The 21,118-nt window shown below is 45.4% G+C and overlaps 1 protein-coding gene across 2 annotated transcripts in view; it reads left to right on the top strand.

The window, feature by feature from the left end:
• The window catches only part of Slc24a3 (solute carrier family 24 member 3), a 487,223-nt gene that overhangs the window by 428,966 nt on the left and 37,139 nt on the right, over positions 1 to 21,118 (top strand). For both annotated transcript variants that reach the window (XM_076570775.1, XM_006984474.4), the window contains 5 exons: positions 3,705 to 3,730; positions 11,127 to 11,180; positions 16,179 to 16,312; positions 18,404 to 18,564; positions 19,512 to 19,782. In XM_076570775.1, the coding sequence (XP_076426890.1) occupies positions 3,705 to 3,730; positions 11,127 to 11,180; positions 16,179 to 16,312; positions 18,404 to 18,564; positions 19,512 to 19,782 (646 nt within the window). The remainder of the gene's footprint in view (positions 1 to 3,704; positions 3,731 to 11,126; positions 11,181 to 16,178; positions 16,313 to 18,403; positions 18,565 to 19,511; positions 19,783 to 21,118) is intronic.

The raw sequence follows: 21,118 nt of genomic DNA on the forward strand, positions 1-21,118 counted from the left end.
CCACTTCTCTGAAGCCTAGAGGAAGGGAGTGCCTTTGTCAAATTCATTTCTGTTTGTTCACATTTAGCCCGGCGGCAGAATATGTGGGAACCTAAGAGAAAGCCAAGTATAGCTTTGGATGAGCCACATGTAAGTAGGTTAGAGGTCAGGACCCCAGGGGAGCCCTTGCTCAGCAAATCTGAGGCCGGGCTCTCAGCACCGGTGGCTGGCTCTCAGCACTGTGAGTTATCTCAGCTCCTAACCTCAACACACCAAATACATGCAGCAGAGGGTATCTAAGGCTTGCTTTCTATTGGGAGAAGGTTGGGGAACTTGCTTGCTTGCAGCTCACAAGAAGATTCAGTGTTGGCACAGATGACTTATTCCCTGGCCCCGTCCAGTAGTGAACATCCAGCAGGAACCACTGCCACCTGCCACCTGCCGCTGTAGGCCGGCTGCAGGCGCTTCAGTGGGCTGCCTGCCTGGTGGTGCTTGCTCTCCTTCCTGCAGGTTTCACCAGAGCTTTGAAAAAGGGCTTGGACCACGTCATTTTAACTTCACTGCCTAAACCAGGGTGGAGGGCTGGGGTGTGAGCGCCACCTAGTGGTAACAAAGTGGAACTACATTGGCATTTCTTAAGAGTGTGCATGTTTTTCAATTTCCTCCAGTCCCCACTATTCCTATGGTGGTGTGGGCGCGGCGGCGGGGGGGGGGGGTCCCTCTTACAGCCTGTGCACAAAACCAGAAGTATTTACATTACTTCCCTCAGGAGAATGAAATTAAATGATATCTGTAAGCAATAACTAACCCATTCTCCACAGCCATTAGAAGACCCCAGTCTGTCCTTTTAACTTTCTACACAGAATGATTCCAGGCCTCCATCAGGATGGCCCCGTGGTCCTTTCCGAAAGAACATTTGCCATTGATTTCCTCATTCTCAGTCTTCCAGGAAGGGATGGCCAGGCCACACTGCCTCCCCCAAGAACCAGCTCTGACCTCCCCTGATGCATCTTCTTATTGCTCTACACAGTCCTCTGAAGGTACAGGGATAAACTGCACCGTGTTTCTGCATCAGCCACAGGGCAGCTGCGTCCCCTGGCCTTGTGGAAGGCCTTATCCTCAGTAGCAGACCCAGCAGTTGTTACCCCTAAGGAACGGGGTGTCCCCGGGTCATACAGAAGGAAAACTCTCGGGTATTTTGACTGTTTCCAGATCACTACCGTGTATTAGAACTTGCAGGAAGATGACATCCATTTCTCGGAAGTGTCTGCCGCCCAACAACACCTCCACACATTACACAGCACTCCTGGAGGCTCATCCGCTCGGCCTCTGGCCGGCAGTTTACCTGATCTCACCATGGTTTTCCTGCTGTTTCTCTGATCTTTTAGGCTCTCTGTAAACTCTATCCCTCCCCCCACCCCCGCCCGCACACCCATTTGGGGCTATATTAGTTACTTTTCACTATGATAAAATGTATGATAGGCTCAAAGGAGACGCTTATAGCAGCTCACAGTTTTGGAGGGAGTGCGGGCCAGCATGGCAGGGGAGGCACAGGCAGGGGCGCACTCCTGTCTGGGACAGAGGGAGCCTGAGGTGGCTCCTCACAGGAAGCAGAAAGCTTGGGCCAGAACAAAAGCAGACATTCCCTGCAAGGCCAGTGACTCACTTCTGCTAGCTGGGCCACCACGCAAAGGCTCTGTACCCTCTCGGTGTTCAAGAATATACATCTGTGGGGGACGTTTCACATTCAAGCCACAGCGAGGACTTTTGTACAGTTAAGCCCATTGTTATTATTTTTATTGTTTAAATAATCAATAGTTAAAGGCCTGCCGACCCACAGCTGTTCCTAGAAAGTACACAAAGGATGCCTTTGCCTCTGTACCAAGACGAGTCAACTGGTCACAGTGACTCCTTTTGTAGGACCTATGGCCCCATCTACGGTGAATCTCACCCAGAGTGCAGGCTCCCTAAACGCTACGTTCATATATGGCATCACTTGCCTTCTCTGATGGAAGAGAATTAAATAGTTCTGGTTTAATAAACTCTCCTGGAGTCTCAGATTCTCTTGAGTGACTGTGAAGCAATTGTTCCTTCCCCATTGCTAAGACTAATATTGAATTAAGCACTTAATAAAAAATTTTTCCATCTTAAATAATTGGTTCTGTTCCATTATTTCATGATAACAATTTGTTAATGCTAGTGATTATGTAAAACAACCGTGAATCTTTCCAGGGGGTGGATTCCATACTATCTAGCTCACATCCTGGGACTGTTTCCTTGATTCCTCAAATCCTTTTCCCATTCTGGCTTGGCGTTTTCATCCAGATGTACTTGTTGAATTTGATGGCAGAGACAGAGTAACAAGACAATGAAGCAACATTCTTTTTTTTTTTAACAGCTTGTTAAAAAGAACCTGTTACAAGTAAACATGACTCCTGCCTCCTGCTCCTTCTCCTTAGACCTTTATGATGACAGGAAGAGCTCCTTGTGAGTCATGTAGGCTGTCTTTGAGGTATCGTTTGTGTCGCTGCACAACTGGAGATTATTAGACTCGCTGGGGACCAAGGCAATGCCGGCATTGTTAGTTACATTCACCATCTTGCTGTACGGTGGTCTGGCATTGTCTACCAGCCCTGAAGCCTCTGCCTTAGAGTCTCCAGAGGCCTCTGCCTCCATGGGGAATGCCAATCAGAGATCACCATGCTCAGAGAAGCCTTAAAACCATTTCTATGACTTCTTGCCTCCATAACAGATATACCCTTTGTGGGTCCTATGAGTCTTGTGGGCTTGAAAAAAGGTCCAAAATAAGAGCCAGACCTGAGTCCTGGAATCAGTTCCATGATGGGTTGAACAACCCCAGAAATTATTTCTACTTTCTGAAATTTGGTTGCCCTATATATGTCAAAAGATTTTACCACTTCGCTTGGTTGTTTGTTTGTTTGTTGTTTTGTTTCCCCCAAATAGGAATTGATCTGAGGTCATGTTGGGCTGGAAGTTAACTGGTTAAACTTTGTGATAGATGCTCTATTGGTCCCAATAGATAAGATTAAAATCTCAGTTTGTCACTTTTTTCCTTCACTGCTTCTGACCTTCTCTAGCCTCCTTCCTTGACAGAAGGCAGGCCGTGGCACAGGGCATGGGCAGCCAACAGTGCCAGGATCGGCAAACATATTTTGATGCCATTGTATTCACTTGTCTCAAGGTCATTTTCTGTGTGAGATGCTAAGGGGTGCTGATCCCCTCACTTCTGGTGGTGATAGAACATCTCCCTTGAGAACAAAAGGAGACAGTTAAAAGGACAATGTCGAGTGTGTGGAATATCAGTTGCTTACATCAAATCTGAGATGTACAGAAATGTCATTTGTGGTACCTAAAGGATCAGAACTTGAAAGCACCAGCCAAGTTCCTACCTCCCCTTGTAAACCTAAATTCCATGATGTGTCTTGCTTTATAAAGCAGAATCATCTCTCCCAGTCCTCCATTTTGGGGCAGAAACTGAAGGATCACCTTGCTTCTCCTTCCCACCCACACCCACCCCAATCTTCACACAACTTGTCCTTTCACTATCAGTAGTCAGACTACAGAAAGAGTTTGCCCACAGGTGCCTGACATTCCAGCCCCGCCGTGAATGTCCCCATGCCAGCGGGGAGCACCGACAGCACACCATCGGAAAACACTGTATGTGCACATGTGTAACGGCCTTTCTTTTTTCATTTTTTTCACAGTTCATTTATGATGAAAAAGTTTCTTGGTAAGTACCTTTCTGTCCCTTTTAACTGTCCCTTTCCATGACGCAGAACCAAATGCACTGCAGGCTGGAGGTGAGGTTTAGAACAGACACGGGGCAGCAAGATGGCTCAGCAGGTAAAGGCACTTGCTGCCAAGGCCAACAACCTGGGCTTAATCTCTGGAAACCACATGATCAAAGGAGAGAACTGAGGGCCACAAGTTGTTCTCTGACCTTCACATTCATACTTGGAGCATGTGCGCGCGCGCGCGCACGTGTGCGCACACATACACACACACACACACACATACACACACGCACAACAAATAAGTAAATCTAAGTTAGAAAAGGAAGGAAATGTCGTGACAACTTGGAACAAACCGAATTCTTAGGACCTGCCCATTCCCCCTCAACAAAGACATCAAATTATCTTTTACCTAGCTTTTCCCTTGGGTTAGGGTGATGGGATTCGTATCTTCATATCTGGATGTCTTTATTGTGGCGGTTGGATGCTATCCAAGTTTCTGTGTCTTTCTATAGTCAGCCATAGCTGGACCATGGTTGTGGTTTGGCTAATCTTTTTAAAGCAGTCAGCTTTCCATTACTATAACAAAGTAATATAAATGATCAACTTATAAAGAGAAAAAGTTCATTTTTTTTACCCCCGGTTTGAAAGGTTTCAGTCCATGTTCTGCTAGCACATCTGCTCGTAAAAGAAATGTTTGGCAAAAACAAAACCACTCACCCCATGACCATAAAGCAAGGGAAAGAGGGGTCCCACTGTTTTCTTTAAGGGCATACTCCTAATGACCCAAAAACCTCTCATGGGACCCCTTCCTCTTTGAGTTTTCACCAATTCCCAATAGCACCAAGCTGGGAACCAGTTCTTTTAACACTCTGGCCATTGGAAAAACATTTTGGATCTGAGCTGTATGTAGCAGGAGATACACCTAGTACAATATTCCAAACCCCAGTGACATCTTAGGAGTCAGGATCCAAGCACATCACTGACGGTTATCCCATTAAAGTGCCGCTGAGACTCTAAAAGGAATTTAATGGCTCTGAGTCTGTGGTGATTTAGATAGAAGATGTTGTTCAACTAAATATATTGAGGGTTATTTACATTTTGACCAACTGTCCAAACCGCCATTCTTGAAATGAGTTCTGAGCAAGTCCAATATGTTTGAAATGGAAATAGAAATTGGGTGTCCTATGCATTCTAGTTAGTTTTTTTCCCAAATGTTTGATCTGCATAAGTAGAAGGAAATGAAAAACTTCTTAGAAAGAGGGGTGACTCTGGAGCTAGAAACTTTCATGGCATTACCTTGAGTTAGGAATGAGCTAGAAAAAGAGGCAGAGAATTCCTGTGGCTTCACTTTCAGTGAAACATTTTCAGCTGCATTCTAACCCTTCGTTGGGGGCTGTGTCTCTGTCTAAGAATAGCTCTCTGGCCTCCAGAACTTTGGGGTGGCAAGGACCTACCTCAGTATGAGGACTGTCATGGCAGGGGAGCTATACCAGCACATAGAGATACAATGTTAACTCCCTCAAGACCTCTCTCTCCTTTCCTTAAAAAATAGCTTGTGAAATGTTTGAAAACCCAACTGTTAAAAATGCAGCTTATAATAAAGTACACATATTCTATTTTCTTAAAAGACCCATGCTCTCCATCCTGATTCTCTCTCTCTCTCTCTCTCTCTCTCTCTCTCTCTCTCTCTCTCTCTCTCTCTCTCTCTCTCTCTCACACACACACACACACACACACACACACACACACACATACACACACAAGTCTTTTTAAGTACTAGTGATCAAAAGCCTAAGGAGGTCAGAATGTCTGGGAGCACCCCAGGTCCCGGGTCTGCTAAGGATGCTGATCTAGAAGGAAGCACACTAGGGTTGCGGCTGATCTCAGCAGCTGTCCACCACTGCTGGAAAGGGCCAGCCCAGGGCTAGAGTCGCGGCTGATCTCAGCAGCTGTCCACCACTGCTGGAAAGGGTCATCTCAGGGCTAGGATCGCGGCTGATCTTAGCAGCTGTCCACCACTGCTGGAAAGGGCCAGCCCAGGGTGGGGTGCTACCATCTTGGGGGAGCTCTCACTTATGCTCACATAGCATTGCATTGCTGCATGAGAACCATGGCAGAGAGAGATGACTGAAGACATCCTGATGAAAGAGCTTGGGTTGGGACCCTCACAGAACCCTTTAAGATACCTAACGTGTCTTAGAGCCAGAAAGGGAAGTTAATCTCCTCTTCATCCCAAAGGTGTCTTAGTCACCAATCTATTGCTGTGCTGAAACACTATGACCGAGGCAACTCTTATAAAAGAAAGCATTGAATTGGGGCTTGCTTATAGTTTCAGAGGTTTTAGTCCATTATCATCGGGGCAGGACTCATGGTGGCACACAGGTAGACGTGGTAGCTGAGAGTTCTACATCTGGATCTGAAGGCAGAAGGAAAAAAAGAGAGATCCACTGGGCTTCTTAGCTTGGGCTTCTGAACCTATCCCCCTACCCCACCCCCACCCCCACCCTGTGACACACTTCCTCCAATAAGGGTACACCTTCTAATCCCTCTAAAGTAGTAACACTCCCCAATGAGCAAGCATTCAAATATATGAGCCTATGGGGGCCCTTCCTAGTCAAACCACCACAAAAAGCTTCTCTCTGTGTCTCTGTCTCTCACCATCTGTGTGTGTGAGAGAGAGAGAGGTGGGGGAGGGGGGGGTTAGGTAAACTTATGCTGTGATAAAGCCCAAATCCTATCTCAGGAGATTCTAGATTCTGCAAAGAAATGGGCCATAAGTGCCTACAGTCTGAGAACTAACAGTCCTGTACTTGGAGTCCGGAGTGTGTGGAGCCAAGAGGGCCACAGATGCATGAGTTACAAAGGGAATTCGACTTGATGCTAGCCCTGGGAGGTGTCTTTGCTTCCATAGAGCTGAGCCAAGGGCTCCTAGGGCCCAGAGTCCCATCATTCTCAGAGCACTGGCCTGTTGTGTAATCACTGTTATTGCATGCATGGGCTGACAGAAAGAATTTCTCATATGAGTGAGGCCAAGAAATTAAAACCTACACCACTGGCCCTTTGGTACTCTGGGGCTTCCAGAAATCTTAATTCCTCATTTAAGGGGATGCAGAATACATTGAACTTGAAGATGCTTTTTACTGTTTGCTTCTCCTGTCTTCCTACCTACCAAGCATTGATTTTTTTTTTTCTGGATGGGTGTGGGCAGGAGCTGATCTCACTCTGTAAAATCAGACTCTTCAGTATGCACAGTGAAAACACAGCAGGGTTTTGGTGACCCTCACAAGCTGAGTTCCATCCTTGCTACAGGAGGGTCTAGCAGCTCTTGGAGAGGTTAAGACAGGTGATTAACTCACTTCACATCTTCAGAAGGAAACTGATTGCAACTGTGTTGATTTTGAAACAAGAGTGCTCTTTAGGAAATGAATATTCCAAATACAAATGCAGAGGTTTCTCAGGATTTGTGAAGAATTCATTTCAGGACTGCTGAGGATGCCAGAATCTTTTGTTCCAGCCCGTATGTAAAATGTCATGTTATTTACACACCTTCTTTTGTATGCTTTAAGACACCTCCAGATCACTAATGCCCAAAGCAACGCAAATGCTGTTTAAATAGCAGCATTGGAGTGTTTCATGTATTGCATGGTGTCACACTAGATTGTTCAGGGAATTGTCTTTGTTTAATTTCCCATTGCTGTGATGAAATACCCTGACCAAAGCAAACTTTGGGGAGAAATGGGTTTATTTTAGCTTACAGTTCCAGTACGGACTAGCAGGGAAGTCACAGCATCAGAGTCCTAAGAGAGTTGGTCACGTTACATTTATAATTGGAAGCAGAGAACAATTAATAAATGAAGGCATTCTAGTGTTAAGCTCACTTTCTCCATTCTTATACAGTCCAGGGTCTACTGCCCAGGGGATGATGCCACCCACAGTGGACATCTCTTCTTATAAATCAGATAATCCTTCCCACAGACCAAACTAGACATCCTTCCCAGGTGATTGTAGATTGTGTCATGGATCCTAAAAGTAACCATGACAAGAATGATGGTCAAAAGCATTTGTATATGTTCATTAAAAACTTTTCAACCTATAGTTGGTTGAGTACAGATGCAGACAAGCAGGGCTAGCTGTATACAAAAGCAAGGTGTCCCTGTTATACCTGAATGAGATTTCTTCACCATTCTTAAAGCCCATTGTGCCATGTGTTCACATTGAAACAAGAAGTGGGAGCCAGCAATCAGTTGGGAGGCTTTTAGTAGAAGATGATTTTAAAAAACAAAGCAACCATCATGAATCTCAGATGCACCACCCCTGTTTCTGCAACCCTTCCCCTGATAGCCCTAAAATGGCTCCTGTGGTTCTAGCCATCATGTCTGTGTTGAAGACAAGAGGGAAGAATGAGAGGCTTTAATGCCTTTCTGAGACCCTTCCGTCTTACGTATCTTTGGTAAGATGATGGCCAGGCCAGGATTGACCATTACAACTTCAGACCAATCACTACTAATCCTGGGAACTGAAGGTGGGATTTATGTTTCTGGAGGTCATTTGTTGCCTTGGTCCAGTAGAGTTCTATCCCTGGGCAAGGGATATAGACAACTTTCTATTAGGTAACATTCCCAAGACACTTAAACTGAAAACATGAGCGATCCATCTGTTAGGTCATCCTGCAGGACAAAGCCAGTGGGTTCATGGCAACAGGTCAGCCAGGGTCACAGTGTCAGAAGGAAGCTGAAATGCATGTCGTGATTCCAAAGGCTGGAGAAGAAACTAAAATATGCAGAGTGCGGTGTTTTAGTTTCTTCCTTTGAGTCCCTCAAGTTGTGTCTATGGGAGACAGAAGTAGCTCTGGGAAACTGTTGGAGAACACCTCTTGCTCCACCTGGGGACCTGTCAGGAGCTGGAGCCAGCAAGGAGCTGCAGACAGTACTGGCCTTCAGGTTCTCACTGGCTGGTGGACAGACAGTGGACATGTTATCAAAGGTCATTTGGAGATGCTCACAGTCGCTAAGGAAAGGTGTATGTAGAGAACACCATGCAGACCCCTGGCGATCAGCTAGGCAAAGGAACCAAGGAAATGGTGGGAGGTCACAGAGGCCTCAACAACCCAGTGTGTTAGAGTGGAAAAGGCTGTGGCAAGCACACAAAGGAAACCAGCAATGTAGACAGGAATTATTGAGTCTCTCTCACCCTTGGGTGATCCTGAGAAATGGCCAACAACCAACTTAAGAAGGGCTTGCTTTGTGGGGGGGGAAAAAAAAAAAGAATGAGAAAGATTGTAAGTAGAAGTGTTTAGAAAGTATTGGATTTAAGCTGGGCATCATGGCCACACCCGTTAGCCCAGTATGCTGGAGGCCGAGGTAGGAAGGTTGCAAATTTGAGGGCAGTCTGGGATACAACATAAAAAAAAAAAAAAGGAAAAGGAAAAGGAAAAAAGAAGGAAGAGAAAGAGGAGAGGTAACTGGCCACTGAATTTGGTTCTTTTCCAGTGATCTTACACTGTGTTTATTAAAATGCAGCTTTCTTTAGAATGACTTAACCATGAAGTTCCTTTCACATATATGCCTGCTTAGGAGAGATGCAGTAAGGGTCAGACTAAAGCACCTTCCTGGAAACCAAAACCCAAAACATTCCTTAAGGAGGCATGGGAGAACTCTGTGTGGACACAGAGTTTTCGTGACCAGTCCCATTTTAGTTAGTTTGTATTGGTTGTATAAGACAATGGTCTTCATTACTACTTTCCCATACTTGTATATCATACACTTCTATCACATTTATCTCATTATAATCTGTTGCTCCTCCTGCTCTCTATCGCCCCCTTCCCAACTGTTAGTTTCCCCTCACTTTTTTTTTTTTTTTTTTTTTTTGGTTTTTTTTTTTTTTTTTTTGGTTTTTTCGAGACAGGGTTTCTCTGTGTAGCTTTGCGCCTTTCCTGGAGCTCACTTGGTAGCCCAGGCTGGCCTCGAACTCACAGAGATCCTCCTGCCTCTGCCTCCCGAGTGCTGGGATTAAAGGCGTGCGCCACCACGCCCGGCTTTCCCCTCACTTTTATGTCTTACTTTTCATCTATATTCCATGTATGAGAAAAAACATGATATTTATCTTTTTGAGTATGACTTGTTTTTCTTGATATGACCTCTATTCTCATCCATTTTTGCAAACAACACAATTATATTCATGTTTATGGCTAAATAATTTGCACATATATATGTATGTACACACACACACACACACACACACACACACACACACACATATACTTATATAGATGCAGCACAATTTCTTTATCTATTCTTCTGCCGGTGGGCAGACAGCTGGTTTCTATGATGTGTCACAGTAAACATGAGTGTATAGGTGTCTCTGGTGTATCCTATTGTATCCTAGCCCCTCCCCCAGGCAGAAACCACCATCTTTTCCATTTTGTAAACATAACAGCACAAATCCCTGTATATCCTTTATATAATAGACCAGACAGTTTCTCTGGGATCAAAGAAAGGCTAAGGGACCTGGAACGTCCTCCTCAGACCTCCCCAGTCCCCTTCTCTCCAAACCAAACATGCTCCTTCAACTAGCTTAATCCTGGGGCTAAATGGGGGTCCAAGAGCCAAGTCTCCTGAGCTTCAGCTGGAAGTTACTAAGTGAAGAAAATGAAAAAGATTCCCATCCTAAGAGGCAAGGACATTCCCCTTCCTTTCTCGTGATTGTCTCACCTCTTCCCCATTTTTGCTTTGGTTTGGGTTTTCTATTTTTATGTTTTTTGGGTGCAGGGTCTACTCTGTAGCCTAAGCTGACCTAGAACTCACTATGTAGTGCACTTTCCTGGATTGTAGGCACAAGCCACTGTCCACCATGCCCAGCTCCCTCTCACTCAGTCTTACTCTCCCTAGCACCTTCCCGCCCGAGAAGGTTCTGGATCTCTGTCCTGCTCTCCTTGACACTACATGACTCTCTCCTTAACTCTGCTTATCTCTCTGTCTCTTTCTTCTTCCTGTCTCTTTCTGGCCACACCCTTCTGCATCCAACCCCTCCCCAGTTCACACCACTGCCACTATCCAGTTCCTGATCAGTTCCTCTGGTGTGTCTGCTCTTAGTGACTAGATCTGGGTAACCCCAGTGAGTAATTAAACTACAGCAGATTTATGCAAACACTTGTATGCTTAAGGGCCTGTCACTTTTCCATAGCACTCTTTGTGGTAAGAAAATAGCAGAGAGGCGTCTTCCCTTCAGGTGAGAAGAAAAGATCTATGCAACGTAAAATACTTGCATAGACTAGGAATGCGTGTAACTGGTCTACCTTGCCATCCTGGCCATTGACATCAGATGCCTCCAGCACAGACTGACATGGCTTAGCTGCTGGGCTTGCCTTCTCTAACTCTTCTTTGTCCTGTGCAGGTGGGAATCCCTAGTCCTTGTGCTGATGTACCTCATCTACATCATCATCATGAAGTAAGTAAAACACTTGCTGTGTTGTGTAAGGATATAGAAGGAGGAGTCGGGGGAGGGAGAGGCCTGACTTGTCATCAGTGTCCACCACCACATACTCAGTGACTGTCGGGAGGAGTCATTTTGATTAGGAATCATAAAAATGACCCTTCAACTCATATTTGATGACAAAATCAATACTTCTATATTTCATTCAAGAACCCTCTAGAACCCATCTCTCTCTTTAGGATCTGGCAGCTGTGCTTTTAGCTTTTATTAGAATGAAGGTAAAACCCAACAAGTTGTACTGGGTGTGGGAAAATGGAATGAGAGCTAGCTAAGGGCCTGAAACCATATAGACTTCCATTACTCCAGATGTATCAGTCATCTGTTGCCATGTAACAAATTATCCCTGAACTTAATGGCATAAAAACCACAAATATATATTATCTGAGAATTAGAAATCCCAGAGCAGCTTCACTGGGAGGATCCTGACTCAGAGTCTCTCATGAGATTCCAGGTTGGACACTGACTAGGGCTGAAGCCATGAAGTTGACTGAGGCTGGTTGACTCTTCCTTGGAGATGGCCCACTCACATGGCTGGGAAGCTGATGCAGGCTATTGGCAGAAGGACTCAGTTCCTCACTACATGACTGCCTGAGTGGCTCCCTATAGAGCTAGTGATTCCAGAGAGTGAGGCAGAGAGCAGGGTATCCTTCCTTCTCTAATCCCTGCGCAGACATGCACATCATCACTCTGCCATGTCCTATTTATAAAACTTGAGTCACTGAGGGCAGCTCTTGCTCAGGACTGTACTTCAGCTATGGAAGAATAGAGAAGCCAATAATTTCCCATGCTCTCTCCTCTCCTGGAGGTCAAGGCAGCTTACTTTTTTTCAAATTTAATCAAGAGTGATAGTCCTTCTTGCTGTTCTCTAAGTAAAATGAAATCGCATTTTTTTTAACTTGCTGCTTCAGGTCATCATGTGGTGTTGCTGAGATGAGAAGCTTGTAAATAGAGCAGAGCTGTAGATCCCATCCCCCTGGAGTGGTCTCTAACTCGGCCGTCCCCTCCACTTCCCCAGCAGAGGTAACCACCTCTAGGGGAAGGAAACTAGAAAACTCTCAGCACTTGTCAGTTTGGATATGCCAGACAGCAGTCTAGAATGGACACAGTATTTTTTTATGAGATGTAGGAAAGAGGTAATTTTCACCACCAGAACTTGAGAGACCAGCTAGGAGATATTAACCAGTTTGAACAAAGCCAAGCATCACATGAGCAGCAAAATCAGGTGCTGGCCTGACTGGTGTCCAGGGTGTCCCGTAAGTGGCTCACTGCCTGTCTATTCAATATTGTGTCCAGCATTTACTGGAGGAGCTGTCCAGAAGTCAGATCTGGATCTTCTCATCAGGCTTGACATTTCTAGAGTAGGACCCCCATATCCTGGCTTGGAATTGCTACAAAGAAATGAATGAGGGAGCTAGAAGTCACAAACCATGTAACTAATCCCCTGATCTCCCAGTAAGACTATAGCTGACCCAAAAGTCTTTCCAAAGCTTATGGCCTCCAAAGAGAAAGCCTTGAGGTGGGACAGCCATCTTACTTTTCCTGGCTTCAAATGGCAAAACTGTCTGGAGTCAGTGCCACAGTGGGGATGTCTTCAATGATTCTCACTGCTTCCTTCCACAATCTCTAATTATTTCACCTTCTTTAAAAACTGTTTTGGAAGCTCTAAGTTTGGGTTCCTAGGGTCAAGAATTCTCTTCTTTTTGAGAAGCTGATCCTGGGATGATCCATGCAGTATCTCTTCTGTGCTGAGCATTTGGGTTCTCCAATACTGGTTTTGACGGTTGCGTGTACCATCATGAATTTAATGGAGACTTTTGCAAAATGAGGTGGTCTTCAAACACAGATGGGATCTAAAAGAAAGGGGAGTTGAGGAATTTTGCTAGCAGGCTTTCTACAGCCACTACAGCTTTGACCTGGTCACCATAAAGCCTACAAGTTGCAGATCACACATGTAGGCATTAAGGTAAGAAGCGAACATCTACCCCAAGTCACACCACATAGAGCAGCTAGGGAGGTTCGTTTCTGCTGAGGCCTCAGCTTTCCCACCATTCCAGATGTTCAAACCAGCAGGACACAAATAAAACGGCGAATAACAGCTCCTGCTCTCACAGAATTCTCTGCATAATTCCATCCCAAGTTCTAAATTGAAATCTCTGCTCTTTAGCCGTCCCTCTCTGCAATCAGAGGCTCTGATCATTGGGTTTTATAAAATCTGATTTATAAAATTGCATGCTTCACAATAAAATAGCCTCAGGGTGCAAGCACAAAATTTAAAACATTCAATTAAAAATATAAAACAGAGCCGCAGCCATGGGAGGAGGGAAAAAAAAAACACAACAGCATATATTAGACTCTTCAGCTGCCTCCTGAGTAGATAGCTTTCAAATGACTTTAAACATTCTGCTTGAAAATTCAAAAGCCATTTTTGACTGGCCAGATAGGTAGAAACGTTCCAGGCTACATGGCACATGCAGCTTTGGCAAAGGCCGACCTTTATTGATCCTGGTCACTTCTTTGGGATGAATTTTGTAGGTGAGGCCATACAGTCTTGTGGGTAAGAGTTAAGCACTTCCCATTCATCCCTAGGAGCAGCTCTTACCAGCCACTGAGTAGCCTTGGAATGTGGCTAAATTATTCAGCCATTTTAACCTTGGTTTCCTCCTCTGCAAAATAAAATGAATAATAGTTTCTACTTCAGTGGGTTCTTTATCAGGACAGAATGTAACCAGTTAGTTATCAGTGTAATATCTGGTTTTAAGAAAGCCATCACTGAATGCTAAATTTTTTAAAAGCCTTCATTGCATGGTGCTGTTATCCTACTATTAAAACACCAAAAACATTAATAAGATATTATCCTTTGAGAGCAAACCCTTGTGGGAGTTGGTATCTTTGTGGGAAAAATAGTTTCTGACTTAAGAAGGCACAAACACTGCTTCTGGCTAGATGTGGTGGAGTTGGTTTTAATTCCAGCACTTCTGAAGCAGGAGGGTTGCAAGCCCAGAGTAGTGTGCTCTACATAGAACATTCCAGATTACCCTCAGAATATACAGTGAGACCTTGAAAAAAAGCCACTGCTTGTCTCCCTGTCATAGGGAAAGGAAGTCATACTAAACCTAGAAAGCCTTTCTATTAGGTGAATGTTGAATATAAGCAAAAGTCGGCAGAATGACAAGCCCCACGTGTTCACCTTCGGCCCCCAAGCCATCCACCCAAACTTGCTCCACGTGGCTCTGTTTTCCTCCCTCCATATCATTTTGAAGTCCCTTGGTTCATCCATGAATATTTCTGCATGTGTTTCTTAAAGGACTTACCTTTATGCTAGCCACAATTATTATTGTACCTAAAACGAATGCTAATTCCTCAATATCCCAAATGCTCACTCAGTATTTCAACTTCCATAAATGTCAATCGGTCCTGTTTTTCAGTTTTCTTTGGGTCTCATAACTATCATAAATGTTCTTCAAGTCAGAATCCAAATGAATGATGTTCAAAATTATTATCCTTGGGAGCAGCATGCTTTGGAGCGCTCTCTGCCTATAACCACTCCCCTGGGCTCTGTGTGTGTGCATGTGTGCTCATGCATGCGTGCGTGCGCGCACGTGTGTGTGTGTGTGTGTGTGTGTGTGTGTGTGTGTGTGTGTGTGTGTCTGTGTGTGTGTCTGTGTGTGTGTCTCTGTGTGTGTGTGTGTGTGTGCGCGTGCGTGTGTCCTTGCAATTTTTTCTTAGGCAGAGTTTAGTTGTTAGCCTGCAGAGCTACCCATGGTTTGGAAATTGTTACTGCATTCCAATACCATGACATAGCAAAGCCAGTTCCTTTGCTCTCTGTGTATCCTGTATGCCCACATTTGATTTGAGTCAGGCTGAACTGTGTCGACATGAGTTATACCATCAGGAGGCACGTCTAGGTCACCTTTCCCTCTGTGGTGGTGTCTGCCATTGATGCTTGACATCTGGAGCTGTTATTTCACAAAGGTTACAATGTAGTGACATTCTGATTCTATCCCACTTAGGAATCCCAAGAATCTAGGATTGTCTGTCTGGGTCCCTTTTCAGAGCCTCCATCCATCACTTTTGATTGGTTCCCTGTTTTCCCTTGTGCCAAAAAGGAACAGTCACAGGCTTCAAAGAATTCAGGAAGGGATTCATGGGAGAGGAGGTTCAAACACAGAGCATCCTCACCCGTTCCCACCACACCACACCCTATCTCTACCAGGTAGTTATGAAGTTCCCACGGTTAATGCCCCCACAGAGGCACTGACTGAAAAGCTGAGCACAAGAATATAGCAGGAGGAGACTGCAAGGGGCCTCCTGTCTTGGAGCAAAAGGAATGAGGGACAGAATGAAACAGGCTTCTAGCCCAGCCTGAGTCCCAGTGGGAGGCTAGAAGTCAAGCTGGGTGGAGGTGCAGCTTCAGTAGGTAATATCATAGCCAATGAGCATCAAGATCTTTGAGTGAGAGAAAGTGCAATAGTGGCCCAAGGTGCTCTGAAATCCCTGTCCCTGCCTTGGCCCTTGGGATTTTGAGAATTCCTCTGGGAAACTTCAGAGGAAAGGGACCAGAACGTTTCCAAGCCATTCTAGGAACCTTCAAATACAGCTTCCCTTCAATGCTAGTCTACCTGAGCATGTCAAATGCACTGCTTGGTGTTTTGCCTCACCATCACTCCAGAGCACTGGAGCCCAGAATGTTATCATAAAGCCACACACCACCTGGACCTGAAGCGAGGGCACACAGTAACAGCAATGCTAGCAAAAAAAAAAAAAAAAAATCTCTGACTGGGGGAAACCAAAGTCGGTCTAGATAACCAGGCAGCTGTAGCATGCAGACTGGGAGGTTCAGGCATGGAGCCTCACCAGCTGTATCCAGATGGAAAGATCTCAGAGAGGATGCTGTGGAGTCAGTAAAAGGAGAGCACAGGCACTGATAGATTCTCTCTGCTTATGCTTGCCCAGATACAACGCGTGCATACATCAGTGCTTCGAAAGGAGGACGAAGGGTGCTGGGAACATGGTCAATGGATTGGCCAACAATGCAGAAATCGATGACAGCAGCAACTGTGACGCAACTGTGGTGCTCCTTAAGAAAGGTAAATAGCAGATCCTGAGTCCAGGATGGGTGCTGCGGTGTGTCTGTCTGCCGAGCATACATCAACAGCCAGGCCCTGAGAAAACAGAGAAGAGCCTGCTCTCCTGCCATGCCTGGGTCCATTCAAATTCCCAGGGAACCCGTTCTATGAAGGTTCTATGGGAACACGGGGCCAGCAGAGCCAGGAGAGAAGACCATGGATTTTGAGGCAGTGGATTAAGGGTGTGTGACCATGAAAAGTTCCTTGACCTCGCTGAGCCTGAGAGATGGACATCATTTCTGTAATGAGTAGGTCAGTTAAATATGCAGAAAGGCTTAATACAATGCTTCATAGTGACAGGCATTGCTAATCATTATCACATATATCCAAATTCTCTTTCAGACTACATTAACTCAGGTTAATGTAGCTACAGAAGCAGAGAAAAAAACTACCTTTGTTTTCAAAGTAATTTTTCTACTTGACAGGCTCTTATGAAACTGTCTTTATGCTAGGGGAAGCAACATGGTACTCTCTGATAAATACCATGTAATTTTGCCATGAATGTATTTCATTTTTCATTTAACTTTTTTAATTTTCTCTTTGAAATGTGTCTCGTATGATCACTATGAAGGGAAACAACAATGAATAAATTAGAAACTTTACAGGTTATTTTCAACTATATCTCTAACTTTAGACTCTTGACAATTTATTGTATTTTGAAATTAGATATTTGATATACTTTTTCTGAAGGACTATGTGGATGTTTAATGGGAGACTTGGATGTTATTTAGTACCATTCCACATGAGGATTTTCTTTAGTTTCTCTCTTCTGAGTACTTGATAACCATCAAAGGAACTCTTGGGAGAAGCTAAATAATATTAGTGCTGGGCCTGGGCAGATGGCTTGGTGGACAAAGTGTTTGCCACAGTGTGAGGACCTGAGTTTGGTTCCCCAGCACGCGCGCACACACACACACACACACACACACACACACACACACACACACACACACACACAGTATGCATCTGTAACACCGGTGCTGGAGGATGCAGACAAGAAGATCCTAGGGGCCTATTGGCCTGCCAGTCTAGCCGAAACTCCAAGCTCCAGATTCAGTAAGAGGTCCTCTCTAAAAACATAAAGTGCAAAGGGAATCGAGGAAAGCATCCTGACATCAACTCCTGGCCTCCACACCCACATGGGCAAGTGAACCCACACATGCACACACTACACCCACACAAGCACACATAGCAGGGAAGGTTAATGATGATGACATGACAGATCATTTCATGGTTTCATGGCCTGGAAAATAGGAGTGAGACCTGGTAGAAGCTACAGGCATGTACCTACGAGTGATGGGTGTGGAGTGTTCTTCCAAAGAGAGAGAACTCAGGCGTGAATGGACTGTTTCATGTTGTATAAGGCTTGTCTGAAGTCTTCTCCCGAACACTGGTCCTCTGCGTGTGGATAGCTCACCCCTTGTCCACTCTGCTTGTGGGATGCATGCAGGAGTGTGTACATATCCACACAATGACCTCCACCTGGAACATAAGTCAGCTCTACAGCATTTACCAGTGCATTTGGGTTACCGTGTATGGGCATGATGGGTTACCAAAGGTTATTGGGGTCTTTCCTGTGACCCAGATCTCCGTGGTGGGAAAATAACTCTTTGGTGACAAGGAGGAATTCTCTTACTCTGTTCATTCTTGCCACATTGATGAGTGGTGTTTCAATAGTCTCAAGTCATTTCAAATGAATTATTAAATATGACCCATGATTTAAATATGACCCCTAATTTTGATCATTGTAATCTTCAATAGATAGAAGGAAGGAAAAAAAGGAAAAAGGGAGGAAGAGGATGATGGGAAAGGAGGAGAGGGAGAGTGATGAGAAAGGAAGGAAAAGAGGGAGGGAGAGGAAGAGAAGAAAGGGGAGGGGAGGTAAGTGGATGGATGGATGGATGGATGGATGGACAGACCAATAGACAGATGCATGAACAGGTTCAAAGATGTGAAAGAGTAGGATAGGAAAGAAGTAAAGGGAAGAGGAATGGATGAATGCCTCTCTCCTGAGCTCCATGCTATTGTATTTTCTCTTTCACATTTCCCTAGCCAATTTCCACCGCAAAGCGTCAGTGATCATGGTGGATGAGCTGCTGTCCGCCTACCCACACCAGCTCTCTTTCTCTGAGGCTGGCCTTCGAATTATGATCACAAGCCACTTTCCTCCCAAGACCCGGCTCTCCATGGCCAGTCGCATGTTGATCAATGAGGTATCTGGAAAAGCACAGTGAAGAAAGGAAGGGAAAGGAAAGGAAGGGGAGGGGAGGGGAGGGGAGGGGAGGGGAGAGGGAAGAAGGGGGAGGGGGACAGTGCTTTCTGATTTAAAAGATGCAGCACCTGACTGAGAGTTTAACAGAAGCCTATCCCTCAGCCCCTTCCCAGCATCTTTGAGCACTGAACCATCTGTGCCCCAGTCTTCTCCCCGTCCTCACTGTATTGAGGGACACAGCCTAGTCCCCTCTACTTACTTTTTTTTTTTTTCAAAAAAAATTTTTTGAAACAGGATCTCACATAGCCCCAGCTGGCCTCAAACCCACTATGTAGCCAAGGAGTATCTTGAACTTGCAAGTACTGGGTCTACAGGCATGTGCTATCACTTTCAGTCTATGGAGTACTAGGGATTATATCCAGCGTCTCATGTTTGCTAGACAAATCCTCTACCAGCAAAGCTGTATCCCCAGCCAGGACCTGTTTTCTTCCATTTAAATAAACCTCCATCTTGTAAACTTGTATCAAAGTTGCTAAGTAAAAGTTACCATAGTTTAAAACAAGCCAGAGTCCCTGGCCTTTGCCCTTCCCTGGGGTGGCAACCTCGCAAACATGCTAGTCTAAGCACAGTGCTGTAGCTTCTTGAATATAGAAAAGGGCTTCCCACAGTCTGGAGAAGAAAGATAATTTCACCGGGCATAGATGTCAAAGAACTCACACCCCAGATGTAGATATTTTCCCAAAGGGAATTTCAAAGTTCCAGTGGGTCGTAAAAGGTTAATTCTCCCTCCCAAAGGGAAAGTGTGTGAATCTGTTATTGCTTTGAGGAAGTTCTTAACACTTGGCTCCGGAGTCTTCTGGATGCACCTCTGGTCACCGCTAGGGAAGACCTACCTGCCCATGTTTTCCATCCCTCTGACTACAGTGACAGGTCACTTTCTATTTTCAGAGACAAAGACTGATAAACAGCAGGGCTTATGCCAATGGGGAATCTGAAGTGGCCATCAAAATCCCAATTAAGCACACTGTGGAGAATGGAACAGGACCCAGCAGTGCCCCAGACAGGGGTGTGAATGGGACCCGGAGGGATGACATCATTGCTGAGGCTGATAATGAGACAGAGAATGAGAATGAAGACAATGAGAACAACGAGAATGATGAGGAGGAAGAGGAGGATGACGATGACGATGAAGGACCCTACACGCCGTTCGACCCCCCCTGTAAGAGGTCCTTGATCTGGCCTTGGGAAGGGAGATATCTGGGGATGCTTGGGTAGATGTCTTCACTTGGCTTTTTACTCTTCATTTCCAAAAGAGTCTCTTGATAAGCAGAAACATATCTGTATGAAGTGTCTGCAGTGGGCAGGGCTCTGTTGTGAAAGGTCCAAAAATGAGGGCATGTGAGTGTGGGAGCCTGTGGAAGTCCAGCTCCAACCTGCTCCCACCTATCAAAGGGTTCTTGGGTGGAGAGGAGAGGAATGAAGAAATGATAGGAAGATAGAAGGAGACGATAAGAAAGACAGAGACACGGGATAGCTTCGGGAGGACTCTGGGTCAATACCCAGCCACCCATAGCTTTATTCAAAAGAGCTTTTTATAATATGCCAAGGGGAGAGGCAAAAAACCTTCCCCTTGCAAGATCAAAGCATACCATACAGCCAAGTGTAGACCCTTCCAAACACCTGGTAAACATGCCCATGGCAAAATCATCTCATTATGCAGCCCTGCTAAGTAAAGCAAGCTCAGATTCTTGGACCTTGAGTAAGGTCTCACTAGGAAGCCTCTGTGGGCCACCACAAGTGGGCAGGGGTTGAAATGAGAGCACTTTCAGCAAATGCATTTTGTGGATGAAGGTCCTCTCTTAGCCTCTTAGCCATACTGCAGGACATTTTGTTCTAAGGTAGAAATGCACATGACCCATGTCAACAAGACAGTGTGGTGCCCACAGGCAGAGACACTTCACTGGTGTTTCATCCTGGCTGGAAACACCCTGCCCAAGATGGCTCTGGCGGATGCATCCCTGGTTCCTTTGTTCTCACTTCCTCCCCTTTCCCTCTAGTCAGGACCCTGTATCTTCCACATCCTGCTCTCTGCAGAGCAGCATCCACAGGAGACACAGACTCATGTGAAAGCTAGTCCTTGGGGCCTTAGCCCATGACACTGGCCAGGGACTCTCCCTGGCATGTTGGAAGAGGAGAGGCAAGACATATAAAAGCTTTCAGGACCTTGGCTTGTAGGGCATGCCCTTCAATGTTCCTGTAACCATGTCTCTCATCCCCACCCATTAGCAGAACATGAGGACCAAACCCAAAGAATTCTGTGTCCTTGGCTAGACTGTCAAGAAGTTTCTACCAGTTTCACAAAGCCTGTCTTGGTCCAGTTCCCATTCATTCACAGTCATTCGGATATTAACTAGTGTGTGCGATTCCCCAGGGCCAACTGAGCTTGCTTGAGGACTGCCTAAGCAAGTATTGTGTGATCGGCCTGAATGCCTATTTAGTAGTGATAGGAGTCTAGAGTTCCCAGTCCTGTGCTGTTTTCAGGTGCAAGGCCTAGC

The sequence above is a fragment of the Peromyscus maniculatus genome, chromosome 4 (assembly GCF_049852395.1).
Source record: "Peromyscus maniculatus bairdii isolate BWxNUB_F1_BW_parent chromosome 4, HU_Pman_BW_mat_3.1, whole genome shotgun sequence".
Taxonomy (NCBI): domain Eukaryota; kingdom Metazoa; phylum Chordata; class Mammalia; order Rodentia; family Cricetidae; genus Peromyscus; species Peromyscus maniculatus.